This window comes from Chiloscyllium plagiosum, chromosome 13 (assembly GCF_004010195.1).
Source record: "Chiloscyllium plagiosum isolate BGI_BamShark_2017 chromosome 13, ASM401019v2, whole genome shotgun sequence".
Taxonomy (NCBI): Eukaryota; Metazoa; Chordata; class Chondrichthyes; order Orectolobiformes; family Hemiscylliidae; genus Chiloscyllium; species Chiloscyllium plagiosum.
In genome coordinates this window covers 49,150,224-49,175,724 of record NC_057722.1, presented here as the reverse complement: position 1 = coordinate 49,175,724, position 25,501 = coordinate 49,150,224, and the positions used below count along the sequence as shown (strand labels likewise).

The 25,501-nt window shown below is 38.4% G+C and overlaps 1 protein-coding gene and 1 long non-coding RNA gene across 4 annotated transcripts in view; one reads left to right on the top strand and one right to left on the bottom strand.

Moving 5' to 3' along the window:
* Positions 1-1,691: 1,691 nt before the first annotated feature.
* LOC122555992 (lysosome-associated membrane glycoprotein 3) lies at positions 1,692-25,024 on the bottom strand. Of its 3 annotated transcripts, none has more exons than XM_043702342.1 (6): positions 24,867-25,024; positions 22,051-22,406; positions 20,198-20,314; positions 17,083-17,143; positions 13,235-13,408; positions 1,692-4,354 (listed from the first exon to the last, which is right to left on the bottom strand). In XM_043702342.1, the coding sequence occupies exons 1-6, from the start codon at positions 24,904-24,906 to the stop codon at positions 4,218-4,220; spliced, it is 885 nt and encodes a 294-aa protein (XP_043558277.1). In that variant the 5' UTR covers positions 24,907-25,024; the 3' UTR covers positions 1,692-4,217. The 3 variants fall into 3 exon arrangements, with proteins under 3 accessions (XP_043558277.1, XP_043558278.1, XP_043558276.1); XM_043702343.1 differs by lacking the exon at positions 1,692-4,354 and adding an exon at positions 7,720-7,759 and having other exon boundaries at positions 24,867-25,012; XM_043702341.1 differs by lacking the exon at positions 1,692-4,354 and adding an exon at positions 10,481-10,872 and having other exon boundaries at positions 24,867-25,021.
* Positions 24,367-25,501, top strand: part of LOC122555993 — a 34,880-nt gene continuing 33,745 nt past the window's right edge. Inside the window, exon 1 of the long non-coding RNA XR_006313415.1 lies at positions 24,367-24,676. This is a non-coding gene — a long non-coding RNA (uncharacterized LOC122555993). The remainder of the gene's footprint in view (positions 24,677-25,501) is intronic.

Below are 25,501 nucleotides of genomic sequence, written 5' to 3'. Positions count from 1 at the left end.
TCCAACAGCATGAGCAATGAGAACTAGATTAAAAGGATAATTCCTGTTAGATAGGAACAAGTTTTGCATGTTGACAATAAGCAATAGAGAGGAAAATAAGCTTATTTTTTCAGACAAGGCTCCTTAACCAATTGTCATTGGATTCACACTGTGTTCTGAAGAAGGATCACTGGACCTGAAGCATTAACTCTGATTTCTCTCCACAGATGCTGCCAGACTTGCTGAGTTTTCCCACCAATTTCTGCATTTGTTTCTGGTTTACAGCATCCACAGTAATTTTGTTTTCTTTTGTAGAGTTTCCCATTTGTTTAAATGGTGTTTCAGATATCATGGTAATAATTGACATTGACTCAATGTTCAAAATATAGGAGTCTTACCCACTATCAGAGGCAAAAGTTTAAACAAGATCATCAATGGCAGTGTTTCAAAAAAATAAGCTAGTTTATTAAAGCAAAAGGTAGCTACATATGACATTACAAATGTCCAGATCACATCATCCAAATGAGTCTTACATCTGTGAACTTTAAAAATTTTATTTTCATAGAAGTCAATTAACCCTGCTCACAAGATAGAGTGGCTGGTATTACTAAAGGTATAGTAAAGCAGTCATTTAAAAATCACACATCAGGTTATAGTCCAACAGGTTTATTTGGAAGCACTAGTTTTCAAATCTCCGCTCCTTCATCAACCACCTGACAAAGTAGCAGCGCTCCGAAAGCTAGTGCTTCCAAATAAACCTGTTGGACTATAACCTGATGTGTGATTTTTAAACTTTGCCCACCCCAGTCCAACACCGGCAGCTCCAAGTTTTAGTAATGTAGTAATTATTTTATCAAACCAGCACACTGACGTGATTATAGTTTCACTTAAATGTCAATTAATCGATCAACATGACCTTCCAGTTTCTGGATTGCCAGAGATTGGGCATATGACTTAGATGTTCATTGGAATCCTGTGGAAGTCTCAGCACATGGACTCATATACAGAATGCCCAGGGAGTTTCAATTTCCGATGGCTATTCCCTTGTTTTTAAATGATATTCTGCCAATATCTCTGACCTCGAACTGGAGAATACTGGAGAATTCCACAATGCATACCTGCATTCTTACTCAGTGACTGTTAAATAGATTAAAGTCTAGTTTAACATCTGAGTAGCTTTACTGCTGAACCCATCCATCATTTACACCCCCCCCGCCCTCAACTGTATCCCAACCTGACCAAACTCTTGACACAAACACCATCTTCAATCCGACCACCCCACCAAATCTGCCCTACCCTAAGTGACTTAGCTGAAACACCCTATTCATTCACTAACATTCATCTCTTTAATATAGCATATCTATTCAGTATAGCATATGGCAGTCTGTGGGCATTCCCTGTCTTCCTCCAACTCTATTTCACTTCAAGGGAGCTCTCTGAGGGATGCTTCATACAACATTTCTGGAAAATCATGGTCTTGGAAAGCCTCTAAGGAATCGTGAAGTTGTGTCAGTTCACAGAAGATTGAGGAGAGCTGCAATCCAATGATGGTTGCCACTCTTTGGGATTTCTAGGGCCACTGTATGATAGATGCTCCTTTGTTGAAAAATAAAAAAATCAAAATATAAACTACGTTTAAAAGTATCAAGTCTTTAATTTATATAGATATAAGAACATTTTTCTCTTATAACAATTCTAAAATAAAGACACAATTATACAAAAGTGGTTTATTTGTATTAATGAATGTCATAGACAAACAGAAGCGATTCACAGGTGAAATCAGAGCCTCAAACGTGTTATGACTGGTAAAAATGGACCAATTTGTAATTTCCGTATTCTAATCTGAATATCTGAGATTTTCATGAACAAAATGGTTTCAAAAAATGAAAAACACAAGTAATTTAAGATAGCCACACTGATCACCTGACCAAGTTTCATGAAACCATCAATGAACAAGATCCAGCCTGTTCTGAAATTAACATGTCATCAAAATGACTCATTCAGATCTCTATTTCTGGTTTGATTTACACTTTTCTGGAAGTTTCACATATGAAGTTGAAAAACGCATCCCAAATTTTTCAGCTTGAAAAACAATTACATTAGGCATGGAAATACACATGAACTTAAAGACCACAGCTTTTGGACAGATCAGAGAAAGGACAAATGGGTTTGTAACAGTAGAACTGGAAGGTTCTGTCTCCCTTTTTTCTAAGTTTCTCAAATAAAACAATATCTGGTAGTAAAGCATTCACCGAGAACAAAAAGATATGTACAAATTTTGATATTGTGGAGGATACACGTTATCAGTTAAACAACTGAAGCCTTAAGTTAAATGTAAACCTTAAGGACTCAAAGGACATTTAAACTGCATACTGGATCTTCCTTTTTGTGGTATACACTCATACCATTTTTAAACAACTTTATACCTGTGTGTATGTGCATTTGATAACCTATTTTGTCTGGTATTAGTAAACAAAAAAATTCCTCTTTTAGTAAAATCTTGTAATTGTCTCCTTAAACTATAACTTGCTAGTTTAAAATTAATGGAAATGTGCCTTAACTGCATTCTAAAAGAATTTTAAAAATCTTTGTTCCAAACAAAGGAATTAAAAAGTGGGAAGCTCCTCACTGTTAAAGCTGTTAAAAGTATTTCTAAACTCCTTGCACTCATTAGGACAATTCACAGGAATTACCAACATCAAGCAAAAACAATATTTATACTACAGGAGTGGAAAATTCCAATTGGTTGGTAACTAGATTCTGATTGGTAGCGGTATTGCCATTGAAAATGTAACATTTGAATGATGACTGAGTTATTGCTTTAAACAAAAAACAAAAAATGAACCAGAGAATTGCTATCACCTACTTTGTTCAGTTAAAACAGGCACAGTATACTTTCTAGCTGCAAAGAACAGAGATCTTATGCATTAATATGTTGCTTCCAATAACCACACTGAGCCCAGTTGACAATTCTAAATCGTTTATCAGCATAATTCTCTCACACTCAGGATCACTTAGCACATGTCCAGTTGTGCAATCACATCTAATGTTAGATCCTGTGTTTTTCATTTAGCAAGCATGGGCTAGTTTGTATGGCTTTGCTTATTGAGAACAACCAAATTAATATGCTCTTCCAATCCAATCCTCCACTCATTGGGGCACAAGTTCAAATACATTAGATGCGATTGTGCAATCAGCATAAGTCAGGAACTCTTATCAGTTTGCTTTAATTACTCAAACATACTGTTTCCTTCAGCAGAAACCCACATTTCAGCTGGTAGAAGCACATAAAAGAAAGCAAAACCAATGCAAACATTTCTTAATATCTTACATTCTTCATCAGATATTAAGAAACTTTATTCTTCTGTAAATGTAGCTTCATTGTCCTGTTTCATTTATTGGTACAAGCTTATAGTTAAAGTTTTGTAAGTATTGTAATCTATATAAAGGATATTGCACTTTATTGACATTTATAAATGTCAGCTACCATTAATGAAATTATTTCACACTGTTAGTAACGTATGCCTTTTCATTTCTAAAACTTATGATTTAAAAGTAACTAAAATTAATTAATTTAGATATGTATTGTTGAACCATTTATAATCAAATTACTGAAAGCAGCGAATACACATGAAGACAGAAAAACTTTTAAGGATAGCTCCAGAAAATAAAACATTCCATAGAAGATCTTAAAATCAATTTTTAAAAACCTAAAACGTAATATAGAAAAAACAGCCAACTTTGACTGAAATTATTGCTGTTCTCCATAAATTGACCAATTGTTATTAACTGTTTGTAGAAAAATGCATTTTGTATGAAATCAAAATGAAACCAATTTACAGGATAGAATCCCTTACTCCTTTGTTTTCAGATTTAAAAAAAATCAAAAGAACACAATAAAAATGCATTTGCCATCAAAATACGTTTCAAAAATTAGAATTGCTAAGCCTCTACAAAAAAGCTACATTACTCCAAAATCATTATAGTTTTAATTCTCAATAATTCTGATATAAAAGACATAAAAACAATCATAACACCATGTAGAAATATAATGACTCAATGGTAAGCTAATCCTCCACCAGTATATCAAAGCATATTTGAAACAAACCGTGTAAGTTGAATGGAGAGGAAATGAAAAGTGTTTGATTCAGCTGAGATGCACATCTTCAATAATAATGACAAGTGAAAACTAAGTGAAGAGGCGAGTAACATCTTTCTACTACATTTGATCTCTTTTCTCAGATTCGCTGATAGCCTGCAAATCTTCGACGCCGATAATACAAGTACACGACGATTACGATGATGATCGACACAAAAAGAGACACTCCAAAGCAGATGGGCACAATAATTCTATAATCCAAGAAGCATTCCTCCACTATAAAAGGAAGGAAGGATATGAGTAAACCTTATTTTTGTATAATTCACGTTATTCCATTTACAATCAAATATGACAGCAAGTGTCATCCATCACGATAGTATTTGAAAGAATGCCTTCAAACTGAAACTGAATGTACAATAATCAAAAAAGCTTCTGATATATCAACTGTCATTTGTCAAATTCATAAAATTTCTTAATGCCATCAACAAAATCACTGATTTATAGTTTCAATTAAAAGGCTAACAGGTTTGCAGAATGTGATCCTTAAAAGCACTCTTCAAAGTACCATAATCATGCATCATGATATTAAGATTAGTGTTTAGAAACAGTAACAAGAACAATAAGAATTATGTACGTGTGAAATTCAGCCCCTTCAGCCTGCTTAGCTATTCGATATAATCATAACTGATCCCATCTTACCCTCCCACTTAAATTTATTCAATGTCACTACATCCAAACTCTGGGATAGTGAATTCCAGTTTCATGACCCTTTAAGAGAAGTACTTTCTCCTTGTCTATTTTAAATCTGCTACCCCTTATCCTAAAATGATGACCTCTCATTCTAGATTGTTCCGCAAGAGGAAACATCCTCTCTAGGTCCAAGAGCCATGTGTTTTTAAAAAATCATTTTTTTATAAAAAGGATTGGAACACTGCCTATTAAATTTTAAATCAGTCATGTTTTCAACATATGCCTGGAAACCTTTGCTTTTATCTAACATTCCAACTCCTGAATTGATCAAGATTATTAAGATATTGTGCTGTAGGTTCACTCTTTTCCATCTCAATAGTAATCTTTAAGATGGATTTTAAGAACATTTATTTAATTTGGACATACCAAGAGGAAATATTTATTTTCCAACAATTTTCTTAACTATTTCATTCATAGATTGTCCTTAATCATCTCACTGTGGGCAACCTGAACCATTTTGTTTAAAAAATAAGAACTTCATTGTCACAATAAATCAATGGGAATGGTATAGACTGAAATTTTTTAAAAATGCAATGTAGTGACCTGAGGGATAAGAGGATTTATAGTCAAGTCCATGAGAATATTTTTGTTCATAATGGTATATGGTAATATAATTGTTTCAATACTCAAACCCAATCAATCAATTCAAGTTGATAATACATTTATGCCACATTTATACCATCTCCAACAAATGAAAATCTAGCCACCTCCCTTGAGATTTAACAGCATTGCCAATCACAAACACTTCTAACATCTTAGGAGTCACCACTACCCAGAAACTCAATTAGACTAACCAAATAAATACCACACCTATGACAGCAAATCAGAAACTAGGAATTGTGGGGCAAGTAACTCACCTCTTGACTTCTCAAACTTATCCATCACACATAAGAAACATACCAGGAATGTAATGGAATACTCCCACTTGCTTGGATGAGTTTTACAATATTCAAGAAGTTCCATGCAATCCAAGACAAAGTAGCCTACTTGACTGCACACCATTCACCAGTGCAGAGGCAACAGTGTACTATCTACAAGACGCACTACAGCAACTTGCCAATCTTCAACAGCATTTTTCAATCTCTTGACTTCTACCACCCAAAACAAGAGTGCAGACAGATGGCTCACAACCACTTGCAAGTTCCCTCAAAGCTGTAGACACGTTCATTCAGACTGTCCTTTTACTGATAATAGAGCCTGTTACCTAACTGTATTTTTGGTACATATACACAAAACATGCATTACAGCAAGTCAAGGAAGAAAAACCAAAACAATTACGAATAGCCAAAAAAGATTAGCTTTGCCAATGCATTAAAAAAAAATTCCACCAGGATAGACAACTTATTTTTAAAACGTCTGTACATAACAATGAAATGTTCATTGTTGTATAAACACAATTGTCAAAAAGTGTGGTGCTGGAAAAGCACAGCTGGTTAAGTAGTATCCAAGGAGGAGAGTTGACGTTTCGAGCATTAGCTCTTCATCAGGAATGCCAAACACAACTGGTTCATTAACATCTTTTAGGAGGATGACACTTACTTTCCTGCATCATCTTACTTTTATGTAACTTCAGTCCCACATTACAGTAGTGGCCTTTGAAGAGCCCGAATAATTATTTTGCACTGCGACTTATTTCAACTTCAGGGATACTAGAGATAAGCACTAAATGCTGGTGTTGCTCGTCATCCAGAGAATGAATGAAAATAACTGAACGGATATCACTGATTTTGCAATTAAAGGTGTAGCTAAAAGGATGGCAGAAAAAAAAAAGTACTGTCATAACTGCTTGTAGATACGAATGGGAAAATCCCCCTTTTTTGGATTACAACTATACCACTTATTATTCAACAAGAATTAATCATGGAACAAAAATGAAGGGGAATCTTAATTGGCAAAATTTATTCCCAGCTCAGTTAAAATTGCACCATATTTTAATCCTTGAACTTACCTGGCAAAGTACAAGAAAATCAGGAACATATTAGAATTTGATCAAGTTAAGGATTATAAAACTGTTTTAGTGGTGTCCTAATCCATAATCAAAGTGTTCTTCATGTAATAAAGCACTGCACAATAAAAAGTTCAACAACTTTTTAATTTAAGAAAAATATTGTTCTGCCTCAGGGATTTTTAAAATACCAAACATTCACAGGACATGGGTATCACTGGCCAGGCCAGCATTTATTGCCTATCCCTAAATGCTCAGAAGGCATTTCAGTGCCAACCACATTGCAGTGGTCCAAAAGTTGGTATGAAGATTTGTAGCTCGGGTACTCGTTGTTGTGGTTCTGTTCGCCGAGCTGGGAATTTGTGGTGCAGACGTTTCGTCCCCTGTCTAGGTGACATCCTCAGTGCTTGGGAGCCTCCTGTGAAGTGCTTCTGTGTTGTTTCCTCCGGTATTTATAGTGGTTTGTATCCGCTGCTTCCGGTTGTCAGTTCCAGCTGTCCGCTGCAGTGGCCGGTATATTGGGTCGAAGTCAATGTGTTTATTGATTGAATCTGTGGATGAGTGCCATGCCTCTCGGCATTTCCTGGCTGTTCTGTTTGGCTTGTCCTATAATAGTAGTGTTGTCCCAGTCAAATTCATGTTGCTCGCCATCTGCGTGTGTGGTTACTAAGGATAGCTGGTCGTGTTGTTTTGTGGCTAGTTCATGGATACGGATTGTTAGCGGTCTTCCTGTTTGTCTTATGTAGTGTTTTGTGCAGTCCTCGCATGGGATTTTGTACACTACGTTGGTTTTGCTCATGCTGGGTATTGGGTCCTTTGTCCTGGTGAGTTGTTGTCGGAGAGTGCATGTTGGTGTGTGTGCTGTTATGAGTCCTAGTGGTCGTAGTAGTCTGGCTGCTAGTTCAGAAATGTTCTTGGTATATGGTAACGTGGCTAGTCCTTTGGGTTGTGCCATGAGCTCATTCCATTGTCTTTCCCTTAGGCATCTGTTGATGAAATTACGAGGGTATCAGTTTTTGGCGAATACATTGTAGAGGTGTTCTTCCTCTTTGCAGTGGGTCTGGAGTCACATGTCAGCCAGTCCAGGTAAGGACAGCAAATATTTTCCTACAGAACATTGTGAGTCAGATGGATTTTTCCCCTGACAATTGATAATGGTTTCAGTTATCATTAAGTATGTCAAATTCGTAAATTAATGAATTCAAATTCCATCATCTATCATAGCAAAATTCAAACCAGAGTCCTCAGAACATTCAGGGTGTCTGGATTAAGCATTAGGCTAGATTACCACCAGGCCATCTCCCATCTTGTCTTGAATTTAATGATATCATACAAAAGCTGAATAGCCACAGGTATAAACCCTAACAGTGAATGCTAAAATAAACCTGCATCTAACTGGGTGAGGAAGAAAATAATTTGCCTAATAGCAACCTTTTCCTGAAGCATGCGATTGCCACAGTGTACAGAACTACATTCAGCTGTGAAGTTTGTTTTTAAACCTGATATTTTTGCTTTAACTGTTTGTTTCAAACATAACTGCAGATGCTGTGAATGAGAAACAAAAACAGAAAAGTTGCTGGAAGAGCTCAGGTGGCCTGGCAGTATGCGTGAAGAGAAATCAAAACTGAGGAAGGGTCACTGGACCAGAAAGATGATTTTTGATTTCTCTTCACAGATGCTGCCAGACCTCCTGTGCTTTTCCAGCAACTTCTTTTCTTATCATAAACAAAAACAATTAATACATGTGTGCAGGACCGAGGAGAGATTAAAACTGGCAACATGTCTTGGTTAATCATCACCTAGCAAGACAAGGGATATAAGATGCAGGTTTAAACAAAGCTAACAATCACGGAATACTTCCCCGTTTTGCTCAATAGTTTGACTGAATACCATCTCAAACTTGAGATTCTTTGTGACCCTGTATTTTCTATACTAATTAGATATGTAGCCTCAACAAAATTCCAAGTTAATATTGAGTTAAATGCTAGACAAAAAAAGTGCAATTTTCAAGTGAATGTTGAAAAGTCTAATATTTCTGCACATTGCCAGGGTGGGATGGATCTTTGAAAAAGCTGGGAGCCTTTTTTTGACAGCAGGCCTGTTAGATGGATTTTATAGATAGGAGGTTGGCCTTTGTGACTGGCCAAGTTCACGACTCTGTAACGGTCTCCAATCTTGAAGAATGGTATAGTTGCCATACCAGGTCAGTGATACATCCAGACAGAATGCTCTTAATGGTGCATTTATAAAAGTATTTGCCATCATGCCAAATTTCCTTAGCTGCCCGAGGAAGAGGAGACATTGTTGGGCCTTTGTAACCAGTGTGTCCATGAGTCCAAGAAAGCTTATTGTGGATAAGCTCTCCCAGGCACTTGACACTCTGTTAATTTGTGGGGGTACATGAGTAACATCCTGCCAAAGAAAAGGGTACAGACGTCTGACCACACAAACCAGCCAGTTTTGTAACATTTCTACCCTACTGTTGTTAGGATACTGAATGGACTCTCACTTAACATTTGCCTGTACCTGTATTTTTGTTTTTGCTGCTGTTTACCCATTTAGGTATCAATGCTACTAAACTTTGATCTGCCTGTATTGCTTGTAAGACAAAGCTTTTCACTGTACCTCAGTACACTTGACAATAAATTTCAATCCATTGAAACAATTAGGAAACAGGTATATCAAATCACTTTTTGAAACTGATCTGTGCTAGTTTTAAAACAAAATGACTTACTGGGGTTTGGTTATGACACAATATGGATGTAACCATAAGACATAGGAGTGGAAGTAAGGCCATTCGGCCCATCGAGTCCACTCCGCCATTCGATCATGGCTGATGGGCATTTCAATTCCACTTACCCGCATTCTCCCCGTAGCCCTTAATTCCTTGTGACATCAAGAATTTATCAATCTCTGCCTTGAAGACATTTAGCGTCCCAGCCTCCACTGCACTCTGTGGCAATGAATTCCACAGGCCCACCACTCTCTGCTGAGGAAATGTCTCCACATTTCTGTTCTGAATTTGCCCCCTCTAATTCTAAGGCTGTGTCCACGGGTCCTAGTCTCCTCACCTAACGGAAACAATTTCCTTGCGTCCACCCTCTCCAAACCATGTATTATCTTGTAAGTTTCTATTAGATCTCCCCTTAATCTTCTCAACTCCAATGAATACAATCCCAGGATCCTCAGCCGTTCCTCGTATGTTGGACCTACCAGGGACCATCCGTGTGAATCTCCGCTGGACATGCTCCAGTGCCAGTATGTCCTTCCTGAGGTGTGGGGACCAAAACTGGACACAGTACTCCAAATGGGGCCTAACCAGAGCTTTATAAAGTCTCAGTAGCACAACAGTGCTTTTATATTCTAACCCTCGAGATAAATGACACCATTGCATTCGCTTTCTTAATCACGGACTCAACCTGCATGTTTTCCTTTAGAGAATCCTCAACTAGCACTCCCAGATCCCTCTGTACTTTGGCTTTATGAATTTTCTCACCATTTAGAAAGTAGTCCGTGCTTGTATTCTTTTTTCCAAAGTGCAAGACCGCACATTTGCTCACATTGAATTCCATCATCCATTTCCTGGACCACTCTTCCAAACTGTCTAGATCCTTATGCAGCCTCCCCACTTCCTCAGTACTACCTGCCTGTCCACCTAACTTCGTATCATCGGCAAAGTTTAACAAAATCAATCCTCAGAAAATCTCTACACAAGTGATAGAATGCTTTATTTTAAAATGCACTGGTGGGTTTATTGACAAGCACGCACACTGTACACAAGTTAATTATTTTTGTTAACAACTTTGGAAAGGAGATTTTAGTTTCTTCCCTAACAGCATTAAAAATGTTTTATTTACACATACTGTGAAACAAATTTTCTTCAAGTTGCTATACATAGAAAGTAGTAGAATTATGTCCATTTCAACAAATCTAAACAATCTTGCTGAATTTATTCATCCCTTAATAGCTTCATATTCTTGAAATTTCTGTCTTCTATCAATTGTATAGATAATGATCACAGTTAGAATCAATCCTGTCAAAGCGATTCCCACTAACGCTGGAATTAGTTTGCTCTCAGCATCCATTTCACATTTTGCCACTATAAATGAGAGTCAGATCAGCCATTAAATTTCAGGTATAATGTTTAAAGAAAATGTCAGTCAGTCAGTCAGTCAGTCACAATCTAGAGAACGTGTTACTGAAAAAGTGAAATAAGACTCACTTCTAAAAACTCATGGAACACTCCTGTGACAATAATTTAAAAAAAAAAAAGGGCATTTTCTTCCTTTGAGCTACCTTTCAGCTGGAGGTTTCAAATCAAAGCACGATGCATGTTTATGCCTGATCAGAATGCAGACCCAAATATGGATGATAGTGAATTGAAGAAAAAAAATGCAACTTTAGAGTTTCTAGTTTAATCATTTTCCAGCAACAGTCGTTTGGCTTCTCTAGCCAATTGAAATTCAGACAAAAGATTAGATTACTTACAGTGTGGAAACAGGCCCTTCGGCCCAACAAGTCCACACCGACCCTCTGAAGAGCAACCCACTCAGACCCATTTCCCTACATTTACCCCTTCACCTAACATTATGGGCAATTTAGTATGGCCAATTCACCTAACCTGCACATTTTTGGACTGTGGGAGGAAACCAGAGCACCCAGAGAAAGCCCACACAGACACGGGGTGAACGTGCAAACTCCACACAGAGTTGCCTGAGGCAGGAATTGAACCCGGATCTCTGGAACTGTGAGGCAGCAGTGCTAACCACTGCCACCGTTTGAACATTATAACCCTCTGAAATGACAAGCTTCCTAAAGAAACAGATTGGTTGATAACGGATGCACCATATGCCCAGTCATGAAAGAGTACAGAATCCTGTGATGTCATTTGAGATATTTATGGTCAAAGCAAGCAAATATCTAGTACCTTCAAACTTTTCAGACCAATGAGAGCATGAACATTGCTGAATTAAACCAAGAGATATCAGATTAGCAAATTCAATGTCAGGTTTAGAAAGGAAAGTGGAGGGGGAAGATTTGGATTTATTTACTGGAGTTTTGTTTTAAAAAAAGTTGAAGGAATGAATGAAACTTCATATTTAGCTTTACTCCTTCAAATGCCTGCACTCTTTATGGACCAGGCCAGACCCCTTCAAAACATCAGTTGCCCAGACCCTAACTTCATCAGTTGTTTTATGCAGGTGTAACAAATATTCCAAGAGTGATGCAGCTGGTCAAAAAAAAGTAACAAGAAAAAAATACTGAATAACTTAACCTATTCAAAAACCCAGATTATACCAACTTCATGCTGCTGTTATTAATACTTGCAATAATCCATACAAACAACCCTTGGCACAAGACAAAAATCAAACACAGGATCTTAAATCAGACATTAGGAGTATCAGCATGGACCTGCTTCTTTGGGTCAAACAGCTTCAAAACTGCGAGAGAGCACGCGAGAGAGAGGAGAACTGGCCACTTCCCTTTCATTGCACAAGTTCCATTTTTAAAAACTTGAAAGCCTTTTGCTTGAGTCAGTGTCTGGTAGCTATAAGCAAACTGACCCTAAAGCCCTTCAATTTAGATTCCAGAAAGCATATTATGATCTGTCTGGAAAAAAAAGCCAAAAGGATGTCACCACAATTCTCATCTATATTTCAGATTTTTTTTTGACTGCTCACTGGTAATTGTGGATCTAGCTATCTGGGTCCTGAACATCTTCTCTATAATACTTTCTTCCTTTATCATTCTTAAAGCCCAAGTTAGCTTTTGATTATTTGCCCAAACAATTCTTAAGTATGGCCAATAGTCAGTTCCTATCTATCCACGCATACAAAAAACCTACCAACCTAATATGTTTAAGTTTCAGATGGTTAATTAGTTATGTTGGGAACCCTCAGGGAAATAAAATCCTCAATTCTGATTTAGAGTACTGCCTGACTTTAGTAGTTAGCCAGGAGGAAAAAAGGAGACAATTGAAACCTGCTAACTCCTGAACAACTCAAAAAAACCTATTCCTCTGCCTGCATGTCTCTTTCCCCAAAATTCTACTAATCCTACTAGTTAGGATTTAAGGGTGTGAGGCAACTCCTATTTAAAATTTCTTTGGTCAACTTCTAAGGACACCAACAGAATGCATAATAACTTTGGAATAGCTATTTATTGCACTAAATTGTATCATTTAAATTGGATTTGAATTGATTAATCATAATAATGCTCTAGTCATGAATAAATATTAAATTTAAGAAAACCATGAACAGAACAGAATTGGATTGGTCATCTTGGACCAATCCAAAGATAACTGGCATGCAAGAAACCAAATACTACATTTCCTTTTCTTTTAGGATACCTGCTAGACGGAAGTCAGCCATTGACCAAAACTGGCTTACAGGAGATGAAAGTGAAGTTTCAACATTTTTCAAGCACTGTTCTCAGCTTTGTGAAAATAGAAAAGAACCTACCTTTACCAAATTTTCCACCAGTAATGTCAAACGCTTGGAGTTGAGTATTAACAATAAGAATCCATAATGAATTGGCTGAAATATCCACAACCTGCTTGCTTTTGCACTTGTAAGAATGCCCAAGTGTAGTCTTGAACAACTTTATATTCTTCACAGTACCCAAATAATTTTTCTCTGTAAGAAAATAAAACAAAAACCATATCCAGAAACAGAACATTGACAGCAATTATGCACATGCTGCCAGGAACTATCAGGGTTTAAATCCAGGTCCTTTGCTCTCAAATATTATTTGATTAAAATATTGTAAACTGTCAACATGAGACTTCTCTCCCTGGAGCAGTGGCTGTTTTCATTAAACCAGCATTTTTCCAATATTTTAAAAAATTTTTAAAAAAAGCACACATTAGGAGGGAATGATTGATGGCCTGATTTTATTTTCTCCCCTCAGGGAACATCATGTTAGGGCTCTTGTATCTGCTTTGTCTTTTAATCTGATCATTCATGATCAGATTTTAACTTCAATCCTACCTTTTCCTTAATATTTTTTTTTAAATAAAAGGCTGCAAGGAAAAGTCAAGGAACTGTTGACTGGTGAGCCTGATTTCAGTGGTGGGTAAGTTATTGGAGGAGATTCTGAGGGATAGGATTTTCATGCATTTGGAAAGGAAAGAAACTAATTAGGGATGGCTTTGTACATGGAAAATCACATCTCACTAACTAGAGTGATTTTAGGGGGAAGGTGACAAACAAGATTGAAGGTGACAGAACAGTGAACATTGGATTTCGAAGCATTTGACAAGGTTCCACATGGTAGACTTGTGCAAGATCTCACCATACTGAAGTGATCTGAATGTGAATATAGGACATATGGTCAGTAGGTTTGCAGATCACACCAAAATAGGTGTACTGGACAGTGAAGATTATCCATGTACAACGAGAAGATTGATCAGATTATCCAATTAGCAGATGTAGTTTACTTTATCAAAAATGCAACACCTCATTTACCCAAGGCAAACTGGGGCAGGACTTTTACAGTTAAGAGTAGGACCTGAAGAGTGTTGCCAAACCAAAAACAACTAGGTGTGCAGGTGCATAGTTCCTTCAAAGGCACAAGTAGGCAGGGTGGTGGTGAAAGGTGATGTTTGTACACTTGCCTTTATTGGTCAGTGCAACGAGTATAGGAGTTGGGATGTCATGTTGCACCTGTACATGACATTAGTGAGGCCACTTTTAGAATACTGTACAATTGTGGTTTCCCCATCTATAGGGAGGGCGTTAAACTGGAGGGTACAGAAATGATTTACAACGGTGCTGCCGGGTTTCAATTACAGGAAAAGGCTGAGGCTATTTTCATCCCCCCACCACCTACTCCACACTCTTCAGAGCAAGGGAGACAGAGGTTGACACAAAGCTAGTCCCTTTTTTCTTTAAAAAAAAAAAGGCTGTTCTTTGGCTCAAGGATACTCTGTCCTTTATTTTCAGAAGGGTAATAAACCAGGCCAGGCTCAGAGTCTGGTTTAGTTCAGAGCTGAAAATGATTTTGAGAAGTCTTGTTTATATGTAAACTGATGAAACTTCAGACCAAAATGATCATGTTTTAGAAGTGACCAGTATAAAGGGGAGTGGTCAGCTCAGTCCTGAACTGGTGAGGAGTTCAACAGTGAGCTGTGTGGAATCTCTTTCTCTTCAACCTGTAAGCAAGTGTTCCATTTATTCTGGTTTTTAAAGGGAGTTTGGTTACTGGGACTGTTGTAGGTGTTCAGAACAGCATGATTAGGTCCAGTTTGGATAGGAAGAGTTCTGTAGGGGTTCTTTATTCTGTTCACTTACCAAAACAAAACTGCAAAGTTATGGTCTGGGCTGCCTGCTTAAGAATGTTTTGAGTGGTCTGTCAGAGTCCATTACTGGATGACTTGAGGTTTATAAGAATCATGAGGGCCATAGATAAGGTGAATAACAAGTCTCTTCCCCCCCCCCCCAAAAAGAGTACAAGAGTCCAAAACTAGAAGGCATAGGTTCAACAAGAGATAAACAATTAAAAAGGGACTCAAATCTGCTCAATCTTATCATTGTACATGGATAATCTCAGAGGGTGGTGAGTGTATGGAATGAGCCGTCATGTAATTGTACCGGCCTCCTCCATTTCTAACAACATTTAAAGGCATCTAGATGGGTATATGATTAGGAAAGGTTTACGATGGTTATGGGCCAAGTGCTGGAAACTGGGAATAGGTCAGATTGGGAAATCTGGTCAGTATGGACAAGTTGACCAAAGGGTCTGTTCTGTATGAACATTTAAGGCAACAGGGTTTAAAAAGCCTCAATAGTATTATTGAATATTGACATTACACAAATCTCAAATCTAACTAGAAACAGAAGTTGTGCAAATATTGAACATTTCATACAAGTGAACATTTCACCCTGTTCCAGATAGTAGGATGGTGAGAAGTGTTGCTCACCAGGACATTTACACTTGGACCTATTGCAATATTAGAAGGAATTAATAAAGGTTAGATGGGATTTTAGATGGATTTGTAATAGGACAAAACCATTTTATACAAAAAAAAAAGAGTGATGCCACAGTGAACAGAGTTCAATTCCCAGTTAGCATTACAGCAATATTTGCCACATTAACTTAACATTGATAGAGATTTCAAGATTAAGTTCAGGGAAATGTATCCCAGAGAAGAAAGAAAATTGGTAATGTACCACATATATGAAGTGATTCACTAAGTCACTGCAGTTGGATAAAAGTCCAATTAATGCACCTCCTGCCCAAAATCCACAAACCTGACTGCCCCGGCCGACCCATTGTCTCCGCCTGCTCCTGCCCCACCGAACTCATCTCCGCATACCTTGACACCGTCCTGTCCCCCTTAGTCCAAGAACTCCCCACCTACGTTCGGGCCACCACCCATGCCCTCCACCTGCTAGTCACATCACCACCTATACCAGCAGCAGGTTCACACTGGGGAGAAACCGTTCATCTGCCTCGTGTGTGGGCAGGGCTTCACTCAGTCACAGCACCTGCTGTTGCACCAGCGGATCCACACTGGGGAGAAGCCGTTCTCCTGCTCTGTCTGTGGGAAGGGCTTCACTTGGTTGTACCACCTGCTGCTCCACCTTCGTGTCCACGCTAGGGAGAAGCCATTCACCTGCTCAGTGTGTGGCAACGGCTTCTGCAATTCCTCCACCCTCTGCAAACACCAGCGCATCCACACCAAGGAGCAGCTATTCACCTGCTGCGTGCGGAAAGGGCTTTACCCCGTTGTGCAACTTGTGGAGACACCAGCAACTTCACAAGATGGTGCAGGGGGAGTTACTGCTGTTACTGCCGCTGAGAGTCACACCTTGAACCCTGTTTTATGGATGAAGTGGGAGGGTCAGGTGGGATCCTTTTCTGCCAGCTTGGCCGCTCTCTCACCCACTTTATTTCTCGAGGGAGCCGGGACTGCACCTTCCGTATGGAAACGTTCCGCAAAAGCAGATGAAAGACATTTTTTATCTTGGATAGACCATAATATTTGTCTATCACCCTCACCTTGACCTCTTTCCACCTATCACATTTCCGGCGCCCCTCCCCCAAGTCCCTCCCCCCTATCTTTTATCTTAGCCTGCTGGACAAACTTTCCTCATTCCTGAAGGGCTAATGCCCAAAACGTCGATTCTCCTGTTCCCTAGATGCTGCCTGACCTGCTGCGCTTTTCCAGCAACACATTTCCATCTCTGATCTCCAGCATCTGCAGACCTCACTTTCTCCTCCAATTAATGCACACAAGCTCATTTGAGGCAAATTACAATAATCCTAATTCAGATGTCAGATTTTAGTCATTAAGTTATAAAGTTACCCAAGTTTTTCATGGTATTCAGAGCAACACTTATTTCACTGACATAGTAATGTTTTCCATCCTGCAAGGAAAAAGATATTATAGGTAAGAATCACTAATTATCACACATTTCAAAAAATAAACTGTGCCCAAAGAGAAAAAAAAAGTCAGAATCTAGTTTTGATAAAAGGCAGTTCTCTTAACAGGATCAAGTCACAGCTGATGTATTCATTAACCATATAGGCTAATTAAAGTTGATGAGTACATATAAATTAGAGTGCTTAGAGTCAGATGTACAGCATGGAATCAGAACCTTCAATCCAACCTCATCCATGCTGACCAGATATCCCAACCTAATCTAGTCCCATTTGCCACCATCCGGCCCATATCTCTCCAAACCCTTCCTATTCATACACCCACCCAGAGGCCTTTAAATGCTGCAATTGTACTAGCCTCACCACTTCCTCTGACAGCACATTCAATACATGCACCACTCTCCGCGTGAAAAAGTTGCCCCTTTGGTCTCAATCTTTCCCCTCTAGTTCTGGACTCCCCCACCCCAGGGAAAATACTTTGTTTACCCTATCGATACCCCTCAAGGTTTTATGAACCACTATGATGTCACCCCTCAGCCTCTGACGCTCCAGGGAAAACAGCCCCAGCCTATTCAGCCTTTCCCGACAGTTCAAATCCTCCAACATCCTTGTAAATCTTTTCCGATCCCTTTCAAGTTTTACAACATCCTTCTGATAGGAAGGAGACCAGAATTGCACACAATATTCCAACAGTGGCCTAACCAATGTCCTGTACAACCGCAACATGACCTCAACTCTTGTACTCAATACTCTGACCAATAAACGAAAGCATACCAAATGCCTCCTTCACTATCCTATTTATCTGCAACTCCTCTTTCAGAGAGTTATGAACCTGCACTCCAAGGAGGTTTTTTTTCCAGCAACACTCCCTAGGACCTTAACATTACATCCTGCTAAGATTTGCTTTCCCAAAATGCAGCACCTCACATTTATCTAAATTAAACTCCATCTACCATTCTTCAGCCCATTGGCCTCTGATCAAGATCTTGTTGTAATCTAAGGTAACCTTCTTCGCTGTCCACTATACCTCAAATTTTGGTGTCATTTGCAAACTTACTAACTATATCTCCTATGTTCATATCCAAATCATTTATATATGATGAAAAGTAGTGGACCCAGCACGGATCTTAGTGGCACTCCACTGGTCACAGGCCTCCACCACCACCGTCTTCTACCTTTGAGACGGTTCTGTATCCAAATGGCTAATTCTCCTTGTATTCCATGAGATCTCACCTTGCTAACCAGTTTTCCATGGAGAAACTAGTAAAAAAAGGTTTTACTGAAGACCATATAGATCACATCCACCACTCTGCCATTAATCCTGTTACTTTTTCAAAAAGTCTCAATCAAGTTTGAGACTCCTGATTTCCCATGCACAAAGCCATGTGGAGTATCCCTAAAAATCAGCCCTTGCCTTTCCAAATACATGTACATATGTCCTTCAGGATTCTCTCCAATAACTTGCCCACCCCTGACATCAGGCTCACTGGTCTTGGGGCATATAATGGAAAGGAACAAGTGGCAAGTCCTGGCTTAAGAGGAGCCTAAAAGAACAGATGTCAGGAGGTCCAGTTCATAGTAAAGCACTGGTCACGCAAGTTGTACTGTGTAGGTCTCAAGCTGGATAGCAGAGCAATAAGTGTATCAAAGGGTCACTGGATTCAAAACATTAACTGCTTTCTCTAAAGATTCTGTCCAACCTGCTGCCTTCCTCCAGAATTTTAGTTCTGGTTTCATATCGTCAGCATCTGAAATTCTTGGTTTTAATTTTGATTTATTGGAGTACTGTATTTTCAAGCAGATATCCAGCATCAGGCTGCTGGATTATAAAATTGCAAAAGCAACTCAGACTGATTGCAATATATAAAAGATTAAACTACAGTATCCAAAATTAACAAGATTCTCAAGTTTTCATAAAAAAAGTGTCACTTTAAAATGTATAGTCATTACGAATTAATTTGACAAATTATTAGACAACAATCTAGACCTCTGCAGCAAATATCTGTTGGACAATACAGGAAGGCGAGTTAGTTGCACACCAGGTACACTAGCTCAGTTGGAGTGATAGAACCACATTAGTTACAGCTTACTGTGTTATCTCTTTCCTGAACTACAGTAAAGTTTGATAAAGGCACTTGGAAGTGCTTTTTTCATCTCAACTATACAAAGTAATAGTCATCATTTGGATAATATAGTTGATTAAAGGACATCACAGTGACAGCAATTTGACAGGTAGATGTCCATCCCAAAATGGATAGTTTTGCATCAAAATGATTTAGCAGTCATACTTGCTGGTGCACAACAGTTCTAAAGAAAAAAATGCACAGAAAGCACTTTAGATGTTTAAAATTTAGCATGAAAAATTATGCTTTTGATAAACTGGATAAACTATTGGAATGCATCTATTTCCTGGTGCCCTGACCAACACTTATCCTGAACTATTACCACTAAAGCAAGTTACCATGTTCTTCATTTGTCAGAATACTTTAGGTCTTGCAACTTCATTGTTTATTGCAACAGTGGCCACTGTAAAAGCAACACTTCTAAAAGAGGTATAGGTTTCTGAAGTGCTTGGAGACTTCCTAGGACTAGAAAGGTGATAAAGAAGTTACATCTCCCCACCACACTTAAGTGCAACTTTAACCATATGTCAAGTCTGTTGCACACCAACATCTTTAAATGGTCTTTTATACAATCTTAAGTATTCCTATGGCTTTCCAAAATTTAAGCTTCATTAAAGTTTTAGAAGTTCCCACAGTGACACATTTAATTAAGCCACTGACCTGATCAAATTAAGAACTTTATATAATGTATTATTTCAAAAGCATTTTAAAGAGAAATTGTTACTTTTAGTAAAGTGTAAGGCTACACAAATGAAGATCAAATTTTGGAAGCACTCACTTTCCACCCCCCCCCCCCCCATACAAATACAGTAAATTCACCATTGGCTTATAGATAGTCACAGTTTAACAGTGTATTGTAACTGCAGTAATCTACACTAATTATAGATCATAACATTGTGATGTTAATAATGAACTCACGTTTACAAAGGTGAAGTTTACAAATCCCGAATTAAATTTTAGGATAATCCAGGAGGCAAGATTCCCACACTTTCCTGAGGCTACAGTCTTTGCTGGTGGAATATTGAAGTAGAAATCCTGTGAAGAGTTCACATAGCAGCATTTCAGAACTGTTCAATATGTTAAGTGGCAAAGTTTTGTTCTAAGGATTTGGATTGCATAAGCACCATTACAATGAAACTTTAGGCAGCAAAAGCAGTTTTTAAATTTGATAAAATGATTAGACATTGTTTAGATATTGATTAGATCATAGATACTGACTTCATAGCCTAATAGAGACTAAATGCAATTCTACTGGATGGATTTTAGATCAATTAAAAAGAGGCATCATCTTTTCACTGGGTCTTTACAAGCACCTGTAGTTTTACAATCAGAAGTTGAAGGCTCAGTTGGCTAACAAGAGTGTCCAGTGAGCATAAAGTCCAGCAAATCATACATACACTCATCCTACCATCATCCTCTGCACCAGAAACTGTCACCAGTTTAGGGCTCCAGAGCCACATCAGGTGATGTTTAGAATCAAACACCCTATGCAAACCATGTTACAAGACTCAAAGGCTCACATCACTACAACAGGACAATGCCATCAAATCACTCGACTATTCATTGGTTCAGTGATTTACCAACAAGTGACTCATGCAGTGGCCAGTATATCACAGCAAAGATGTTAACCAATTGTCTGTTCTGACTTTTACATATAACACCTTTAAATGTAGAAAAAAAAAGGTCCCAAGGGCTCCATAGGAAATTTATAAAATGAAAACCATCAAGCCATGTTACAAACCACAGTCAGAAGGACTTGAACAAGTTCAGTCCATGGCTACAGACTTGGATGGACAATTGAAAAAAAAAAAATGAAGATCACTTAGTTTGTGTTGTGGTTAGCCATAACCCGTACCCACACCAAAACCAACCAGATTACACAAATCAGGAGTAAATCTGGAAGGAAGTCAAGGCCTGAACAATCACCCTATCCCATTCATAATACAACAATGTTCTGGATTTGCTAAAGTTGTTAAGTGTCATTAAACAAAAAACATACAGTAACTTCTGGCAATAACACACACATGGCATTAAACACCAGATTGGGAAACTGTCAGATGTCCTACTCCACCTGAAGCTTTGCTTTTTACATCCAAGTCTCTGCAGAGAAATGTGGATTGGTGAGGTTGGAGAGACGGATGCATTATATACCTACTAACCAAACCAGAGAACGCTAGGACTTGTTCAAAAAGTCTCTTTTTCTGACATAATCTTTTCCTTCAAATAGCCTCCTCACTGGGTCCCCAAACTACAATGTTTGGATTTTACAGTGAATGGGGTGGTGGCAGGTCCCAATTATCCACGAGCTAGAACACAAATTAAATCTCACTGTTCCCATTATTCTGAGCAACATGCTATCCACTCCTACAAGATTGGGGAACAGTCGAGAGGTCTGGCAATTTAGTGAAAATAAAGTTTTCGAAAACTTGTATAGTTGCAAACCTTCAGATATATGGACATTTTGAAATCTTATATAATCACCCATTCTGTACCTTTAAACAGGAATCACATCTGTCTAGACCAAAAAGTGAAAGTTAAAATAAAATGGAAGTGAAACAGTCAGTACCGATTCTACAACCTGATTCAGAATGTGCAAAGTCCCAGGCTTCTTATAAGGGCATTGCACATTTGATTACAAGTTCAGTGCAAGACCCAAAGAACACATTTACTGACAGTACAAGGTCAAGTGTAATGAACAGCAAACTCTGGAGAGAAAAACAAAGTTCTTCATGCTTCCATCAGAAAGTAGAATATATTTAAAAAAAACTTGCCTCCGTATGTTCTTTGACAAAAAGTTGTATTCCAAGTGTTGCCTTGATGCAAATAGCATTCTTGATTGAAACATTGTACTGTCCAGTCTCAGGCAGTGAAAAATTAGGTGTCAAAGTAGGGGGCACAGTTGTCAATACATGGGTAGTTGAGAGATTTGTTGCAGTCGTGTTGGTGACACGGGTGGTCTGTGCAGTCACGTTGGTGACACGGGTGGTCTGTGCAGTCGCGTTGGTGACACGGGTGGTCGTAGTAGGATGAGAGGTAGTTGTATTAGGTTTAACTATACTGGTCATTGTACTTGGCATATATGGTAATGCAGCATCTTCTTCCAAAGCAGCATAACTTGCACACAAACCTGTAAAAATAAAAAAACTAAACCTTATTGGCGACTTTAAACAAACAAAGTTATTGTATTTTTTTTTATAAAGAATGTTTGTAACAGATTGCTGGGTAAAGGTAGTTCAGTAGCTCTTGTGTTAGGCACAAGGCTCAACATGTCAAGGCAAGTGAAAGAAATCTGTCTCTGCTTCCTCACCTTACTCTCTAAGCCACTCTACCTTTTTATATTGAATTTAAAAAGAGTTCAGACTTAGTTTATAATAAAACATTAAAGATCCAATTGATTAAACTTGCTTTCATATGAAAACATACTTGAGCATTTTTACCCCATTCTTACTGAACTATATTAAGTTCAAAATAGTGGCTTGAGTGAAGTACATTAGATCCAATAGTTCAAAAGACAAAAAAACCTGATAATCACTTGCTGAAACAAATATTTGACTATATTAAGACATTGGTAAATGGATGCCAATGATTTTAAGAAAAAGGTTGCTTGAATAGATTGAAAAGTTTCAATGCTTCTCTCCCCATTCCCTCCACAGAAAGTGATTTTTTAAAAAAATAAATCAGGTTTGCTCTTAACTTATATAGTGGTATGGAGACTTTGTAGTGCACCTCCCAAAAGACAAAACAGTAAACTTGGACAAGGTGGTTTCAGTGACCTGTACAGTTTAACCATTTTCCTACTGTGAAAGTCTCCAGAAAACAACAAGGTTTTTAAACGTACATGCTGTATCAGCAACCTGAAAATATCACTAGAACGGTCTTATTGAAGATTCCACTTCTGAAAATTAGCCATTGCACAGGAGTATAAAATTTAATGATTTTGAAGAAAACTATATACATGATGAAAAGCTTCAAATTAGAATGGGATATGAATCAATCTAATAGACAAGGAACTAACTGACATATTTGAATTATATATAAACATTTCCCAAATATAAAATGGTTAAATGTTTAGTACATAATGTATCAGTGTTAAATATCTTTGTTGGCAGCTATTGGGTTAACAAGTTATTACATTTTCACTTATTAAAATGAAATTCTACAGACATACCAATTAATAAGTGCTAGTTAAACAGAATTTTTATAAGCAATTAAATTCAAAATATAGTTTACTCAAATGTAGCCCAGTCAGAGAAAAATAAGCAAAGGACACTAATGTATCTAATCTGGCGGATCTTAAATATCCTAGGACGTTATTTAATGAGCGGACGAACTCTCCAAACCATCAAGGTACAGTATTCAGTCACCACCACCTTCTCAAAAGACAGGTAGGAACAGAATAACCCTGTTCTGGATCAGTGGTGCTGGAAGAGCACAGCAATTCAGGCAGCATCCGACGATCAGCAAAATCGACGTTTCGGGCAAAAGCCCTTCATCGGGAATAAAGGCAGAGAGCCTGAAGCGTGGAGAGATAAGCTAGAGGAGGGTGGGGTGGGGAGAAAGTAGCATAGAGTACAATAGGTGAGTGGGGGAGGGGATGAGGGTGATAGGTCAGGGAGGAGAGGGTGGAGTGGATAGGTGGAAAAGGGGCTAGGCAGGTCGGACAAGTCTGAACAGGTCAAGGGGACCGGAGATGTTCCCTAAGGCGCTCTGCTAGGAGGCGCCCAGTCTCTCCAATGGAGAGGAGACCACATCGGGAGCAACGGATACAATAAATGATATTAGTGGATGTGCAGGTAAAACTTTGATGGATGTGGAAGGCTCCTTTAGGGCCTTGGATAGAGGTGAGGGCACAGGTTTTTCAGTTCCTGCAGTGGCAGGGGAAAGTGCCAGGATGGGAGGGTGGGTCGTAAGGGGGCATGGATCTGACCAGGGATGCTGCCTGAATTGCTGTGCTCTTCCAGCACCACTGATCTAGAATCTGGTTTCCAGCTTCTGCAGTCATTGTTTTTACCTTACAGAATAACCCTGGCCCAGACAGCGACGCCCACGTCCCGTAAGTGAAAGTGAATATAAAAACAACTGGGACTAGCCGTTTTAGTACGGACACAGTTAGCAGAACACAATTGTGAGGACCATTCTTGAAATAATGTTTGCCCACGATTTCTCTAACAACCCGATAACTTGAAAGACAATCTCTGAAAACAGGCTTTTTAAAAAGTTGTTGCAGAGACAGTGCTAAAACGAATTTAAAAGCAGAGCCTATAATAATTATCCAGGATACACTGAAATTGTAAACTCGAACTTGCTATCTACAATTCCCGGGTAGTTAGAAAAAAAGCTTCCTATAACTACTTAACTAAAATCGAACTGTCTAGCTCCACCGGCCGAGACATGGAGGTAAGCGTTTAATAATCAAACTAAAAAAATTCTATACTCGAAACAGAACTTTTCCCTCGCGAACTATTACTGACTGACGCATTTGACAACACGGTTGAATCACCTAATAGAGCAGGAATTCAGTATTAGAAGCTAATTACTTTAAGAAAGGAGAACCGAATATTTTTGTAAAATATGCTAATCAACTTACATAAAGGAACCAAGACAGCGATTAGCACCAAACACTTCATGGTTAAGCACAAATGAGATCTTGTCGCTGGAAAGACACTTGCGTAGCAATAAAGGCTTAAGTCACGGGACAAAGTTGAGACAGGTAGGAAGTGAGATCAAAAAATGGAAGACTCAATTTTCACGATGAGGTGCAGCTGTTTCAATATCGCCTTGTGACACGATAGTCGTGCTCCTACCTCTTCGTCAGGAGACCTGGGTTCAAGTTCCCCTAGTTGTGAAATAAAATCGCTAAATAAGTTGATTTGAAAGTATCTAGAGAGGTATGTTAGAAGGGACCTTGTGGTAGTTTCCCTATCCTTGAGCTAAGAGGCTTGGGTTCAAACCCGGCTTACTCTAGAGGTGTATAATTACATCTCCCTAAGCAAGTTGATTAGAAGTTGACGAGAGTAAGAGTCACAATTGAAAAGCGGGGTAACTTATTAATACATTTCTTTGAACTGTAAATTAAAGTGGCTTCTGCCCATTTTTATTTTGCTCTTCTTAACCTCCCCGCCCCACCCAACCAGGGTAAATGCAATCTTCGTATTATGTAATGTTGATGGGAAAGATAAATTTGAATAATAATAATTTTTTTTATTAAGTTGAAACCATTAG

Bases quoted from the DNA above. Each gene is read 5' to 3' on its own strand.
- LOC122555992 (XM_043702341.1), bottom strand. From the start codon at position 24,906: ATGAAGTGTTTGGTGCTAATCGCTGTCTTGGTTCCTTTAT. The intron at 22,407-24,866 runs GTAAGTTGATTA...TTATTTTTACAG, and splicing joins CGCTGTCTTGGTTCCTTTAT to GTTTGTGTGCAAGTTATGCT. The intron at 20,315-22,050 runs GCAAGTTTTTTT...AACTCTTCACAG, and splicing joins TTGTCAAAGAACATACGGAG to GATTTCTACTTCAATATTCC.